General features: G+C 48.2%; 4 protein-coding genes across 9 annotated transcripts in view; 2 read left to right on the top strand and 2 right to left on the bottom strand.

Moving 5' to 3' along the window:
* Positions 1-638: 638 nt before the first annotated feature.
* On the top strand, positions 639-3,786 carry lysmd3 (LysM, putative peptidoglycan-binding, domain containing 3). Of its 2 annotated transcripts, none has more exons than XM_067231519.1 (3): positions 639-684; positions 1,761-2,031; positions 2,453-3,786. In XM_067231519.1, the coding sequence occupies exons 2-3, from the start codon at positions 1,768-1,770 to the stop codon at positions 3,131-3,133; spliced, it is 945 nt and encodes a 314-aa protein (XP_067087620.1). In that variant the 5' UTR covers positions 639-684; positions 1,761-1,767; the 3' UTR covers positions 3,134-3,786. The 2 variants fall into 2 exon arrangements, with proteins under 2 accessions (XP_067087620.1, XP_067087619.1); XM_067231518.1 differs by lacking the exon at positions 639-684 and adding an exon at positions 732-1,240.
* A 75-nt stretch (positions 3,787-3,861) lies between these two features.
* polr3g (polymerase (RNA) III (DNA directed) polypeptide G) lies at positions 3,862-6,718 on the bottom strand. Of its 3 annotated transcripts, none has more exons than XM_067231521.1 (8): positions 6,600-6,718; positions 5,814-5,972; positions 5,343-5,472; positions 4,821-4,889; positions 4,680-4,739; positions 4,526-4,590; positions 4,309-4,431; positions 3,862-4,135 (listed from the first exon to the last, which is right to left on the bottom strand). In XM_067231521.1, exons 2-8 carry the CDS (start codon positions 5,922-5,924, stop codon positions 4,049-4,051), a joined length of 645 nt encoding a protein of 214 aa, XP_067087622.1. In that variant the 5' UTR covers positions 5,925-5,972; positions 6,600-6,718; the 3' UTR covers positions 3,862-4,048. The 3 variants fall into 3 exon arrangements, with proteins under 3 accessions (XP_067087622.1, XP_067087623.1, XP_067087624.1); XM_067231522.1 differs by lacking the exon at positions 6,600-6,718 and adding an exon at positions 6,147-6,198; XM_067231523.1 differs by lacking the exon at positions 4,680-4,739 and having other exon boundaries at positions 4,809-4,889.
* On the top strand, positions 6,358-9,081 carry mblac2 (metallo-beta-lactamase domain containing 2). The gene is made up of 2 exons (XM_067231520.1): positions 6,358-6,881; positions 8,150-9,081. The coding sequence occupies exons 1-2, from the start codon at positions 6,440-6,442 to the stop codon at positions 8,536-8,538; spliced, it is 831 nt and encodes a 276-aa protein (XP_067087621.1). The 5' UTR covers positions 6,358-6,439; the 3' UTR covers positions 8,539-9,081.
* Positions 9,082-9,698: 617 nt separating this feature from the next.
* The window catches only part of rtkna (rhotekin a), a 31,148-nt gene continuing 25,923 nt past the window's right edge, over positions 9,699-14,923 (bottom strand). For 2 of the 3 annotated variants that reach the window (XM_067231487.1, XM_067231488.1), the window contains exons 8-12: positions 14,378-14,484; positions 14,093-14,224; positions 13,412-13,577; positions 13,179-13,283; positions 9,699-12,043 (exon numbers count right to left, since the gene is read on the bottom strand). In XM_067231487.1, the coding sequence (XP_067087588.1) occupies positions 11,343-12,043; positions 13,179-13,283; positions 13,412-13,577; positions 14,093-14,224; positions 14,378-14,484 (1,211 nt within the window). In that variant the 3' untranslated portion in view covers positions 9,699-11,342. Of the gene's footprint in view, positions 12,044-12,311; positions 12,409-13,178; positions 13,284-13,411; positions 13,578-14,092; positions 14,225-14,377; positions 14,485-14,923 lie in introns of all 3 variants that reach the window. The other variant, XM_067231489.1, reaches the window with a different exon arrangement.

Below are 14,923 nucleotides of genomic sequence, written 5' to 3' on the forward strand. Positions count from 1 at the left end.
TCCCCCCAGCGAACTCGCCATAGGCATATGGTCGTCGAATACATTATTTAATTAATCTGAATTGTATAGCATTGTTGACTTGGAATCTAATCATAACAAGTTCATTTTGCACACGAATTCCTGCATACACCTGTTGTTTACTAAGATAGCGACCACGTAGCCTACTTTTGAAAATAATGTAGGCCTATTAGGCCTATATATGGTTTCTAAATCCATTATTAATCCAACAGCTCTCGTTAATCTCCGAGGCTATCAGCCCCATTCATAAATCTATGATTAATTGGTTTGCATATTTCAACGTCTGTGGCGCCATCTACATTTAAGAAAACTCTACTCGGGCACCCCGGTGTTTCACCGGATTTAAGCACGCACCAGGCTGAGGCCTCACTGCGGGTGGCCCTGGTTTAAATCCGGTCCAGGCCCTTTACCGCATGTCATCCTCTCTCTCCCCACATTTTCTGTGTTATCCGAATACACTATCTCTGTCAGAAATAAATAATAAAGGCAGAAATCCCACCAAAAATATATAGATTTTATTTATTTCTAACAAAAAAAAGGAAACGCTTCTCTGGAAAAAGAAACGTCATCACGTTAGTATTCTGTTGACGTGGCGTAAACAAACGCTCAGTTCAGTCGAAAGGAGAATGGAGATGGCTTGAGGACGGCTAGTGCTTATGTGTGCAGGTAAAGTCGAACATTTTAACGCAGCAACATTAGAACGAACCACGACCAATTCATTGGTCTTTACAGGCAGTTATCAATCTACGAACCATTGGTTAACTATCGAAATAGGTTGAGTCAAGATGATAAGGAACGTAGCCACCAGCTATCTTGTATGTAGCCTAGCTAGCTGGCTAGCTTGAGTCTGTAGCTAAAGTTGATCGACCTAATTGACTAGCCTTCATGCGAGATATCAGTCCAATGTTTTGCAGGCTGGCTAAATCTTTGCTCTATAAGATAGTTTTAATACAATTAGTCAATTGGCTACATCACTTTCCTAGAAGAGTTGTTGTAAGTAATTAGGTAGCTACGCTAGATAGCTAGCAAGATAAGCGATACTCATCACACATCTTGTTAGCCTAGCTATGTTTCACCCTACGTGAAGCTGTCACACCAGCAGTTCTGGTTGCTCTCTATCTGAATTTCAAAGAAATGGGACGACGTGGACGTTGACATGGTAGCTTGCTAGCTGTTATTAACAGTTACCTGTTCGACTAGCACTAGCGCCCGGAACAATGACGTAAGTACTAGCTCTAGCTCTAAAGTCAACATCATTGACGTGATACTGTACTGTGGAATTACCAACGCATTGAAAGAATCGTCTGTTGGCTTATTATAGAGCACCAGTGTCTTCCTGACTAACTAGTTATGTCAGATTGTGATAATCACAAGGGCTCGATTTGTTATCTTTCTAAATGTGGAAGTTGGCTCTGATGGACTTTAGCTTTCTAGATTATATCTAGTTGCACTGTATTAACCCGTCAGAACTGTACAATCTAGTGTTGTCAAGGTACCAACATTTCAGTAGCCATAGCCTATAGTTAAAAACAGTGTCTAGTACATTAATACAAAGAACATGTACGTGATCTACTCCCTAATTAGGCCTAATCTAGTTCAATTTCTCATTTACTTAACCACACAGACTTGTGTCTATAATCTACATCCCCGATAACCTTTGGCAGGATTAGAAGTGTATCAATTACTTATGCTGTCAGGCACCGCACATGACATCCTTCTGCCACGCTCTCCACCTTTTTTAGAGTGAAAATGGCGGGGAGGAACCAGGCCTATGGTTTCAAGTCGGCAACCACTGTGCAGCCCGCCAACGGCGGCCACGCGTACCTGTTCGGCAACGGCTCTGAGAACGACCTGTCTGAGGAGGACGGCGAGGGCAGCGATCTCCGCCCGCGGGGCCGGGAGAGGCTGCGGCGCGGCCCGTCCCGAGACAAGATGGATGACGTCATCTACCTGGTCAAGGACATCAAGAAGGGGGACACCCTGAACAGCATCTCGCTGCAGTACTTCTGCTCTGTGAGTCTGTCAACAGCCCTTCTTTGTCGGCCTGGGGGATCCGAAGGACTCCCGAGCCCTTGTTTATCCAGTCAAGGTTACATTTGGCCTGTGTGTGCAGGGCTTGTAAGTGGACTCCGTGACAGATCCAATTACATTCGGATTATCGAAATGATGCGTCTTTTCCTTAGCGTCTGGCTATGAGAATGTGTCCACAATGCACATTTTTCTGTCCATGCTGTCTGTGCATTTCTTCCCCAACTTGACACCTTGTTTGATAAAAAAAAAGTGCCTATGTGACTGTAGGGCATGTAGTACATGTTCAGATATTCACGAGAAAAGAATTTCAATAGGTGAGAATTTTTTTGTAAATGATTTAGTACGGATATCACTCATTATTTCTTCCCAAAACCATTTGTGAACTTTAATTCTCGTCTCTTAGGTGGCGGATATCAAGCGGGCCAACAACCTGTTGTCGGAACAGGACTTCTTTGCGCTGCGATCCATCAAGATCCCCGTCAAGCGCTTCAGCGTGCTGACTGAGACCCACGACACAACCTCCCTCAAACCTGCCTCCCCTTCGGGCACCCGCCGGCTCCCCCAGACCCCCACCACCTCCCCGGACACCTCCACCGACTCTTCCTCCTCCTCCGCCGACAGCGTGGAGGGCTTCCTCCAGGAGAAGGACAAGGACATTGAGCTGCTGGTCAAGTCCACGTGCCCCTCCCGGAGCAGCCTGAACGAAGTGGTGTCCTCGCTGAGCCTCCAGCAGCCCCTGCTGAGCGAGGAGCCGGACTTCAAGCCCGCCCCCAGGAAGGACCCCTACTACGGGGCAGACTGGGGCATGAGGTGGTGGACGGCCGTGGCCATCATGCTGGTGGTGGGCATCGTCACGCCCGTCTTCTACCTGCTGTACTACGAGGTGCTGGTGAAGGCTGACGTCAGTCACCACGCCACCACGGAGTCCCACAAGGTTGCCGTCACCCTGGCCGCCGAGCAGCTGGTCCAAGCACCAGAGAATAGAGGGGACGTTGCTGGAAATGTTCCCCCACCCGAGTCCCATGGATTAAGGCATTATTCGGACGTGGAGGGCCACCCTGCCTCCAAGCAAACGATCACGTAGCGAGGCAGTTCTGTCCACACACACACACACTACATGGACTAGACCATAATTATGAGCCAATAATTGCTCGTTAAAATGCAATGCAAGCTCCCTGATGGAAACCCTTCATAGAGTGAAAAGAGGATGTAAGAAATAAACATGTTACTTTTTGTTCTTTTTTTTAAAATATGTTTTGCACAGAGAAATGTTAATTCTGTATCTTGATTTGGTCATTTCAGCCGGAGGTTAGCTCCACCTCGTCTGAAGACGGGTAGTCCTTTTGTCAGAGCAGTACCAATTGCTGCCACTGTGTTCATGTTGAAAATATAGTTGAATAATGGTAATTTATTTGAGATTTAGCCCTATATTTACTATCAGTATTGAAGTTGTGTCACAGATTCTCTTGAACAATGTGTGAATATGTTTTGCTTGCCTTTGGGGGAATCCGCATTTTATCATCTGAAAAAAATCTTTCTGCCAAGGGCATGGTGATGAAACACAGTACGGCCAGAACTATTCTAGATATTCTACAGTGAACTGTAATATTGTATCACCATTTCTTAAAATAATGTCCATTTCACGTTTTATGAAAATGTGTTATAATTGAACTGTACGTGCCTTCAACCTGAGGAACACTAACAGGCTGAAAATAAAAGTATATTTTTAATAAATTATTGATGCTCACTTTGTTTCTTGCTTTGTTTACAATTATTCAATTGTAAAAACAAACAAAAACAAATTCAGTTCAAGTATTGTTTAATGCCATGACAGTGCTAGCATAGGCAACACAATTTTACCGAGACACTGTAGTAGCAAGAAAAATAAAGTATAACAAAAATATATATACATTTGGAGAGACGTTGAACCAATACAGATTAGCCTTTGGGTTTCCATATGTTTTTTTTTAAGATGGCAGTAATAGGTTACAGTGACTGGTTAGTAAGTGGCTTCATCCATATTATCATCACTGCCTGCATCAAAGTCATCACCATCCTCGAAGTAACTGGCAATGTAGTCGTTTTCCTGTCAAAGAAACTTGGGCATCAGGACAACTATCCATGTACACATAACACTGCCATTAATCCAACAGTAGGTAAATACCTCATGACAAGAAATGCAGTTCAAAGTCATTGCAGACGTTCACTACAGCCAGTCATACAGTGGCTTATCGATCACTTCTCAGAAAAACGCAGTACCTCCTCCTGTTCTTCATCTTCGAGTTCCTCTGCTTCGACCTCCTCTTCCTCCCCTTCCCCCTCCTTCTCCTTCTTTGCTTCTTTCTCCTCGTCCGACTGGACGTTGTCTCTCTTCTCGAGTTCCTTTAAAAGCAGTCGCAAGTCATTTGCACACTTGATACCCGGACTGCAGTGTGGAGGGCGAACAAAGCAGGAGAGGGTGAAGTAAACCACTTACATCTAATTGACTGAGCACCTGTTCTTTGTCTTTGACTGACACCTTAATGGGCTTCTTCTTAGCAGCTGTTACATGAAGTTTGGAAACATATTAGACCTTGATTGGATGAAAGTGTCAGAATTTGATTGGGGGAAAAATCAACTCATGTCTATACCAGTTTTTACAAGCAACTTTTTCTTCTGTGGCATCAGTTCTTTTGGAAATAGATTCCAGTCTGCAAGGATAAACACACAATTGGATACAAAATGAAGTAGGGATCAACAGTATTCGGATGGGTCATGACCTGACGAAGTACCTGGGGTCCAGTCCCCATCCAACAGCTTCTGTCTCTCCCTCTGGTATTTCTCCTTGTACCTCTCCACATCTATTTGTTGCGAAAACAGAAAGGTTTTTCATCAACGCATGATCACGCAAACTCACTCACCTCTCATCTCTGGTTCCCAGAATTAAGATTCAGGAACAACTTATGAACGCGAAACAACTGCGGAGGCAACCGTGGCGAGCAAACGTTTGATCATGAATATCTGGAAATGATCTGGAGAAAGGCCTCGGACGAGTTCCATCTGCTAACCTGAGTAGGATTTGAAAAATACCATGTCCATTTGATACCCCAAATCTCTGAAGATGTTGCTCTAAATGCACCCTCTGTCCGGTGAGGGAGTGGCTTTAACTCAATAGTCTGACATAAATCTGCCTCCCATCTTCAGCTGGGATGCGATTAAACGTCTACGTCCTTGAGTGTTGCATTATCTCACCCTCAGAGCGGCCTCCCACCATTATGGGATGTGTGAGTGGAAATGCTGTTGCTCTCTCTTACCTGCCTTTGGTTTCAGAGGCTTGATGCTGTGAGGGAGTTGTCTCATGGTCCCCCTCATCTCCTGTTTCAGGGCCAACATGTAGTCCTCGTCGTCTCCCACTTTCAGCGGCACTGGCTTGAACTCCACATCCTACGAAGATGTCCCACAGTCATATGAAACGCCCCATTACATTCACGTGGACTCCTTCTATAGTCCAAATCCATTGGGTATTATTCGAACTGGACACTTCTGATCCTTAAATCGTCTGCAGTCCACGTGCATGTTACTTTAGATAAAAGCATCTGTTGAATTCATCAAATGTAAACACCTCATAATTATAGGACGGATGCACTGAATGTGGATCACAGTGCAGTTCGAAACAAGTTTGAATGAGCTTCAAATGTAATATGAACCAACATACATACTCCATAACACCGTCATGGGAAAACAGCATAAAGAACAAAGCAGAGGTTTGGGTTCACAGGACTTACTGGGAACAAGGGGTTGGGCCCAACTCTGGATTCTGGCATGGAGCCCCTTGTGATCCCCAAGGACTCGACATGAAAGCTGAAGGCAGCAAGGCCCCGACCTTTCCCTGCCATGTTCACCGCACAGTCAGGCAAGCTCACATCCACCTAAAGGGAATCCAACTAGTAAACACAAACACACACATGCACACCCGCACAATGTTTCATATTAAATATCCGTGTGGTCCTTGTGTCATAATTTGGTTGAAGAACAGCAGATTTTTTTTTGTCAACGCTTTGGACACGGAATATTGCACATTTGCACCAAAATGAATCGGCATTAAGCCTGATATTCACCTAATTAAGGTTCCAATACATACAATGTATCTCGGCGGTTGCTTTTCACAGGCAATCCTAATGTGTTACTGCCTTTTAAATCGACACGCCCCAGTTGCAGTGGGAGTGTTCTGCACTAACCAATAGTAAGCGACTTTTATCCTGTCGTCACTATGCTTTCCGCCCACGAGGGTGTGTCAGCCACCATCATTGCGCGTGAAAACAGAGCAGATGTGTAGCAAAATTAGCAGAGAAACCGTCTCTTTCTTGACAGCAGAAAATCTATATTAATTTCGGCACGTACATGAATTGTAATGTCTGCAACTGACTGGTACGCGCACAAATCTCTTGGAGACGGCATTTACTGGATCCAAGAGAGGTTTTACCAATCGGATAACCGGGCGAACATTTGGCTTCTCCGTGGATCACACCAGGACGTTGTCATAGACACAGGCTTGGGCTTGAGAAGCTTACCTGACTACATCAACGGTAAAGGACTGCTCGGGGACGACACCCAGCAAAAGAACCCTCTTTTGGCTATCGCCACCCACGCCCACTTCGACCACTCCGGTGGTCTCCACCAGTTCCAACAGGTGGGCGTTCACAGCGCAGAGGTCGATGCCCTGGCCAACGGGGATAACTTCGAAACGGTGACCTGGCTGTCCGACAGGGAGATAGTCGAGGCTCCCACGCCGGGTTGGAGGGCTAGGCAGTACAAAGTCAAGGCTGTCCAGCCGACACATATACTCCAAGAAGGTATGGTACTCTTGTCAATCCAGGGACCCACCGGTCTGCACTCATTGCATGTAGAGTTGAGATAATGATACGGTCAATGTGATTACAGAATTGAAAGGATGTGTCTACGCCCAGCGTTACAGTAAATCTCATTTCCACTGGAATAGCTTTCACATTAGGCAGCATCCCAAGGGAGAATTTATACTGCAGAGTGGACTTGGCAAAACACCAGCTCTGACCCCCTTCAACACACACACACACACACACACACACACATTAGGGGAAATGTCACCCTCCCCACGTTTTAAGTTACAGGCCTGTCCATTACTTTCAACAAGCACTGATCCTCAATATCAGTGAAGGGTGTGTCTTGCAATGTAAAGCTAAAGTAATGTGTAGCCTCATTGTCATTGCTCAGTAGAAGCACTATGCCTGTTGGTAGCATCACTAGGGCTAGTGGTCAACAACAAATATGAATGGTCGTAGAATACTGTGACTGATAAGCCATATTTACTTGAACATGCGTCATGCAGACTATTTCTTTTCTCCTCCTCGACCCAGAGGACTTTGACGGGAGGGATTTCGAACAGAGGAGGAGACTAACACTGGATAGCCACATACCGAGTTACACAACCTGAAACCTGAGGTTTCGGTAGACCCATTCACCTCAGTTGATTTTCCCGTTGGAAATATGTATTTATATGGATCCATTTTATACGGGAGAGATTTGATGCTGTGCCTTTTCCGCGTTCTCCTGTGCGATACTGCACACTTGACAAAGTTGCGCCGAACTCTCTGTGGTATTGAGTCTCTGCGTAATATGGGCATCGCTCAATACACTGATGCTGCGTCAGAGGTGCTGCAATGCAGATGGAATATCTTATTGCTCATTGTGTCACTTTTTTCCCCCTTTCGATGCCCTCCGTTTCAGACGGAGCCGTAGACCTTACGGCCTCTTCGCGCTGTGCCCTCAGTACAGTGTGGGCCCTGTGACATGGGGCCGGGCAGATCATGTTGCTTACACAGGTTCTGTCAGTGGCTCAGCTCAGCTGGCCTGCCACGTTATGTAGGGTTCAGATATTTAGGTATGACTCGAGACTTAGGGGCTGGGTCTTGGCTGAATGTTACACTATGCATTCCCCCCCCCCTCTCTCTCCTTTCTCTCCCTGTCTCTTTCTTTGAGTCGCTCTCATTTCTCTTGCTCTGTTTTTCTCTCTGTCTCTCTCTTCCTCTCTCTTCGTCTCCCTCCCTCTCCCTCTTCCTCTCTCTTCCTCTGTCTCTCCCCCCAGGTGACGTCATCAACCTGGGCGACCGCCAGCTGACGGTGCTGCACATGCCCGGCCACTCCCGCGGCAGCATCTGCCTGCACGACCGCGACAACAAGCTGCTGTTCAGCGGCGACGTGGCCTACGACGGCGCCATGATCGACTGGCTGCCCTACAGCCGCGTCAGCGACTACGTGGGCAGCTGCGAGAGGCTGGTGGGCCTGGTGGACAGCGAGCAGGTGGACCAGGTGCTGCCGGGCCACTACAACACCTTCGGGGGCAAGCGTCTCCACCGCATCGCGGCGGGCTACATCGACAGGGCGGGCACGTGCCCCGCGCGCTTCTCCACCTTCGCGTGGAGGACCCTGGCCGGCATGGCGCTGAGGGCGTCCAACCCCCGCAGGGTCTGCTAGCTAGGGGAGGGAGGGAGCACAAACACACACATTCGGCGTCATGAGAGAAGTATAGGATGTGTATGTATGATGTCGCAATGTTGAGTCCGTCAGTGGTGGTGCGAGGAGAGGCGGGAGGGGGGGGGCTCTGAGGCGAGCAGGATTTCCGTTGGCTGTCGGGTCAAACGGGCGAGCCATTCCAAATGCGTTTGGTGCCACTTTAAAACGCCTTCGTTTTTCCGTTGGGGTGAATCAGTCAGCGATTTGACGATGTTTGGAGATCTTGACTGTAAAATGCTTGTTTAGTTTTTTTATACGGGTAGTGTGATAAACCAATGGCACAGCACTGGTGTAATGTGCTCAAATATAAAGGGTGATGTTTGGTGTGTTTGCTCGGACATTGTTGAAAGGCACTTTGACGTTTTTAGGAATGCTACACTGACTTATACAGGGTTTCGTGCACAATGTCTTCAGAGGATATGAATTACAGTGCTTTGTTCCCTTGATTCTTGTGAGGCCTTGAAGCCACCATGTTGACAATAAACTGCCAACTCCATCCCCCTCCCTCAAGCTTCCTATGGTGCTATTTATAGAAGTCCCATTTGCACCCATCAGTGTGGCTGTTCTGTGAATCAATGTGACAGTAAGTCTGGTTGAAATAACATATATATATATTATATATATATATGCAGCGGCACCCCATAATTAGAGATTTGCGTGTGAAGAAGGAATTATTTGTATCAACGGTGTTTCTCATACTGAAATGCCAAATAAATCCTGGATCATGTTTGAGACATTATCTGTTGTCAGATTAGATCTTTCATTGACTTAATCAGTGGGAACTGTGATCTTGGACTCTAAGATAGGCCTAATTAAATGATTCATGGGACAGCTTTTTGCCTTACAAGAAAAAATGATTGTTAAATCTAGGTCAAGCGTCTCTTGTAGTGCATTCAGTTTCTGGCCTCAAACCGACTCCAGTATTCTGAAACTCAAAATAAATGAAATATGTAGCGAGTGTCGAGTGAGAGAGAGAAATCTTGGGACCAACTGAATCTCACATTCTTGATCCTATTAAAACATTTTAAGAGCAGCCTTTTTATAATTTGTTTTTATATATAAGCATACGCTTACATTCTCAACAACTTACCTTAGGCTTGATAATAGAAAAATTATTGCTATAAATTGATAAAGCATTTATTATCATTAATATGTTACATATTTAAACAAGACTTGCACTTTCTTTCCCCCTTAAAGACAAAGGGCATGTTGACATCTGGCCAACTGAGACAGTCTTGCAAGATAAACATTCAATGTTATCTACCGCAACAGTTTGATATTTGTAATCCTCTGTTAAGATATCAACAAAACTGTCATCATATAACGAAACCATTCATGTAAAATTGGTTTAAACAAAAAGAACAGGAAGAGCTGTGTTAACTTAAAAAACAAACAAAAAAAAAACAACATTTACAGTAACAAATGCATTTTTTGACGGTTTTACAGTTGGACTCAAATAGTGGACCCAGCTCTAAGCCCTCCCAAGACGCAGGGATATGGGAGATAGACTTAACTACGCAGATAACACACACACACACACACACGTTCACACCAAGGCAGGTGCACACACAGACATGCTCACACGTCACGCACACACACACACTTTACATAACTGCCGTAGCACCATTTGCTATAGATAATTATTGTTTTGCATAATTCAATTGCATTTCACACTTGGGTTAGAGACTAATGGTGGGCTTGGTTTGTATAACATGATGTTATGACTGACTAATCATAATTTTCAGTATTTCCAAACATCTAATATTAAGTCTGACAGAGATATGCCTAGAGACCTCTTGCATGACGAAGACCACCTTCCACTTTGGGTTTCTGAAAAGACGTGTTTAACACAGGTTATGGCTTTGCATGTTTGCATCATTACTAAGCCTTTGGTGTATTTCCATTCATTTGAAATACATGAGTCTTTATTAGTTCGGTTTTAACCAGTATCAAAGACATGCAGCTTAACATACGTGTGTGGTTGTGAGGAATAGAGCACAGGTTTGTCTTGTGTGCCAACATTCTCTGTTGCATATCCTGAAGTCATACAGTTACTTGACTCAAGGATTTATAAAAGGAACTTACTGAGCATCACATTCCTGCACACGCTCTATCCTGCATGCCAACCTGGGAATATTATTATAGCATCGAAAATGGAGGGGAGTTCCTGGAACGTTCCCGACAGTTCTTTTGAAAGTGAAAACCACAGTTAGCACAGGAAACAAGACACTACCTCGCTTACTACATCACACGATACACACTTGACGGAACTTTCACAAACACGGTTCTCTCAGATCTCCAGTCCCGACACAAAACGAGTCGGCTTCACCATACCGTACCAACGACGTACATGCAGTAACACCAGATTTACTACGAGTGGACCCATGCGGATTTATTTTTCTATTCACTTCCCGTCTGCCAGGGAGGTTGATGCAACTGGCTTCCTCGCACAGACCCAGCGAACTCTCCTTTCCAGTTGCAAGTGTTCACAAGCACGGAGGGGCTCCAAAGCACACTGGTGTGTTTCTGTTCATCTCCCCAGCTGTACCGTTCTTAAAAGACGCAGACAGAACCATGTAGTTTTGAGACATGGCCGTTCTCACGGCCCTGACAGACTCCAGTGTCCAGGTCACGTGGCATTATTGTGAGATGTCATTCCAGTTACGCAAACAGGGAGAGGATAAGCTGGTTCCCTGTCTGCCTTTCCCAGGACCGAGAGTGGTTGCCGGGGGAGGTGGGGGGGTGATAAGGGGTCTTTAGAGGGGTTATACCTGGCTCTGGAGCCAGTTGCGGGGGTCCAGTCTGGCTCGGAGGTTCCTGAGGCTGCGTCTGGCCGGGGAGGGCCGTGAGAAGAGGACTCCCTCGGACGACTCCGGGCTGTGGCTGCCCTCGCTGGAGCTGGTGCTCGTGCTGGAGGTGGAGCTGGAGCAGGACAGGGTGGGCTGGGGGGCCCGGGAGGCCGGGGTCGGGGCTAGGAGCGAGGCCGAGGAGGAGGGCGGATGGCAGGAGCACTGCGCGTGCCCCCCGCCGCCGTAACCCCTCCCTCTCAGGGTGCTCAGCTTGGCGTCCAGGGAGAAGGTGCGCGGCCGGGGGCGCGAGCTGGAGGGCAGGGGGGAGAGGGCCAGGGGGGAGACGGGCTCCGCCCAGACGGGGTGGGGCTGGCGGTGGCGCGAGCAGGGGCTGGCGCTGCGGGGGCTGTCGCTGTCGGAGGCGAGGCTGGCGTTGGAGGAGAGCAGGCCGGGGTAGGCGCGGGGCGGGGTCCGCGGGCTGCGGGGGAGGCGGTGGGGGGCGCGCGGGCTGTGGCCGGCCAGGCTGGGGCTGCAGGGCCGGGGGCGGCCGGAGGGGGAGTCCTCGAACAGGGCCATCCAGGGCGGCGGGGTCCCCAGCTGGCTCCTCAGCTCCAGCTCCTGCATCCGCCTGGCCAGGATGTCCGTCACCGTGCCGAGGTCTTCGGACGCCTCAATAACTGGAAAACACGACAGAAACACACGTGAGTACCACAGGGGTCAGGGCTTTTCTGGGCACCAACAGAGCCAAGGCCCCCTAATGACAACGATTCCTTTGATTCAATACACCTTCATGGAACACAGGAACCCGGAGAGGTCAGTGACTGCAACAGGGTGGACAAAAGCCTTTACGGGTGGTTCTGACAGAGGAGAGGAGGGGACCAGGTGCGGAGGGTGGTGTGTGGAGGTGTACACACCCACCCACCACCCCCGCCCCCCCTGCGTTACCTGTCGTTGTAATAGGAGGAGAGCAGAGCACGGATCTCAGCCGACACAGCGTTGTCCTGCAGCAGGAGACCCTCGCAGGAGGGGGAAGGGAGGGGGGCTACCAGGGCCGGGGGGGTGGGGGGATGGATGGAGGGGGGGGGCGGGGGTGGTTTGGTGTGTGTGTGTGGTGGGATTATAGATAGATATATTTACAAAGATATATATGGAGAGATATTGTAGGTAATCAGTGTGATGTGCAGGTAACGGTGTGCAGAGAAGGAGTTCCGAAAAGGTTAATTCCAGAGAAGATGAAGGTTTAGTTTCGACCATTAGGAAATGAAAAAGGTTCAAAATGGAGGATTAAGTGTTGCGTCAATAATGAAGGGAAACGTAAGGGAAGAGGGGAGTAGGGATGCTCTCCAACAGGAGAACCCCACGGGGGGGGGGGGGGAAGGAAGAAAGATAGAAAGAAGGGGGGAGGAGAAAGAGGGAGCAAAGTGAGTCAGCATAAAGAGATGGGTGCACTTCCATCCAGAGAACAGCACAGAGACACAGAGGCAAGTCAGACATACTAGCTAGGGAGGCAAGGAGCTCAGAGTGGACATTTCTGGAAATCTCATGCACATGGACAAACAGCCACTGTTAGAGGCACATACATGCAGTTAAGAAAGGTATAAGTGAAGATATATCTTGTGTATTTCTGTATTATATATATATATATATATATATATATATATATATATATATATATATATATATATATGTATTGCTTTGTTTATTATAAGTAAGGCCTGAATATCACTCCATTACTCTAGACTCTGCTCTGATGGAGGTGCTATAGAGATATTGCTGCACCTATCGCAGTTCTGCGTTGGGTTGGGGTCTTACCCATTTCGTGATAGAGGGAACCCTGTTTTGGCAAGACAGGGGCCGGTTTCCGTGGGGATGGCAGTTCGATTTTCATCAGGTCGTCACAGCACTGCTTCCATTGGCCTGTCGGGGAAAGAGCCCAGAGGAAACGCCAATCGCGCCATTTATCCACGGTCCAATCAGAGCTCGTGTGAAGCCCTGCCGGCGCCCCCCAAAACCAGCCAATGAGCAAGAAGGGCTGCTCTACTCACTCATGTCATAGAACTGCTGCCAGAAGGCTTCCATCCAGCGGTGTGTGTCTTCGCGGCTGTCCGCCTCCAGCGTGTGGGTGACGTCCTCCCCCCCGTACTGGTTGCTGATGCAGATGCTCTGGGCCGTCCTCTGGGGGTCCTTCTCTGACGCACGGATCCTGGTCTCCTGAGATGGGGATGACACACACACAGAGACACACACAGAGACACACACAGAGACACACACGTCAGCTGAGTTCCGTGAGCACGTGCCAACGTTCCATGAATCCGAATGAAATGACAAAAACCAAAACAAAGTGTGCATTCATCGTCAATGGAACCAGCCACACGCTAACTGCTGCAATCTCATCTCCACCAGTAGTGGGCAGTAGTGCACCATTCGCCGTCCAGTCAGGCGCCAGATGAGCTGATTAATATCCAATCTAGGGGAGCTGACTTGACTTGGCCCTGATGCAAGTCTGCAGAGAACGGCTGAGTCACCACGGAAACAATAAGAGGCCCCCGGAAGGATGCGCACACACACACACGCGCGTGTATCAGACGATCAAGCGCTTATAAGTCCAAGCCCATCTTGAAGACCGTTCTGGAAGCTTCTCCTTGTGCATCACTGGAAGTGACTGTAGCTAGACTTTATTGTGTTTAGCGGAGTGCAGTATCGATGCGGGTGAATCTCTCGTGTACCTTGTTGATGGCGATGGTGAAAGCGGGCTCGACGTTGGCTTCCATGTCCTCTTGCCGGTGGTAACAGAAGAGGTTTGTCCCCTTGAGGACACCGTAGACGTTGGTCCAGCTCTGGGAGTCGCCTCCCAACTGCTGCGGGGGGAAATAGAGGCTTAGTGGAGGAGATAAGGGGATGTGGAGAGGTGATGGAAATGAAAAACAGGACGTGTGCACACTCACACGCGCACACACACACCGGCACACAGACACGCACATGAGCACGCATGCACACACACACACACACACCTTGACTCTTAAGCTTCCGCTCATCATCTGCTTGGTCATACAGTGAGGCTGGGCAGCCAGGCGACAGCACACACTGCCGTAGAGAGGCAGCCAGTAGGAGCATTCCTCTGCAGGGGGGAGGAGGGGAGGAGGGAGGGGAGGAGGAAGGTGAGACCGACAGCAGGGCCATTGAGGACTAACACAAAGAAACTGCCAATTAAAAAGGCCGTCAATAGACACACAGACAGGTAACAGGGAATAAAAGGTCCGACAGCTGCGGGGAATGTCGTGAAAAGCGGCCGTGAAACTTTACTGCAGCCTGAAGGGTCCAATGAATAAAGCTGCAGTCCACGACCCCCCCACCCCTGCCCCCCCAGCCCCACATCATTAGTGTTTTACACAGCAGTGACCCCCCCCCCCCCCTGCAAGAGACCTTTTATTACCCTGACCTTGACTGGGGCTGTCTGTCTGTCACACTCACCTACTGAGAGAGGTAGAGATCTATACAACATTGTGCAAAAGTCTTAGACAGCCAAGATTTGTTACACGATTACCGTTTTATGTTTA

The sequence above is a fragment of the Osmerus mordax genome, chromosome 28, assembly GCF_038355195.1.
Source record: "Osmerus mordax isolate fOsmMor3 chromosome 28, fOsmMor3.pri, whole genome shotgun sequence".
Lineage (NCBI taxonomy): Eukaryota > Metazoa > Chordata > Actinopteri > Osmeriformes > Osmeridae > Osmerus > Osmerus mordax.

Bases quoted from the DNA above. Each gene is read 5' to 3' on its own strand.
- lysmd3 (XM_067231518.1), top strand. The intron at 2,032-2,452 runs GTGAGTCTGTCA...CTCGTCTCTTAG, and splicing joins CGCTGCAGTACTTCTGCTCT to GTGGCGGATATCAAGCGGGC.
- polr3g (XM_067231521.1), bottom strand. From the start codon at position 5,924: ATGGCAGGGAAAGGTCGGGGCCTTGCTGCCTTCAGCTTTCATGTCGAG. The intron at 5,473-5,813 runs GTAAGTCCTGTG...ACATCTTCGTAG, and splicing joins GGCCCAACCCCTTGTTCCCA to GATGTGGAGTTCAAGCCAGT. The intron at 4,591-4,679 runs GTATAGACATGA...TTCATGTAACAG, and splicing joins AAAGTTGCTTGTAAAAACTG to CTGCTAAGAAGAAGCCCATT.
- mblac2 (XM_067231520.1), top strand. From the start codon at position 6,440: ATGTCTGCAACTGACTGGTACGCGCACAAATCTCTTGGAGACGGCATT. The intron at 6,882-8,149 runs GTATGGTACTCT...CTCTCCCCCCAG, and splicing joins GACACATATACTCCAAGAAG to GTGACGTCATCAACCTGGGC.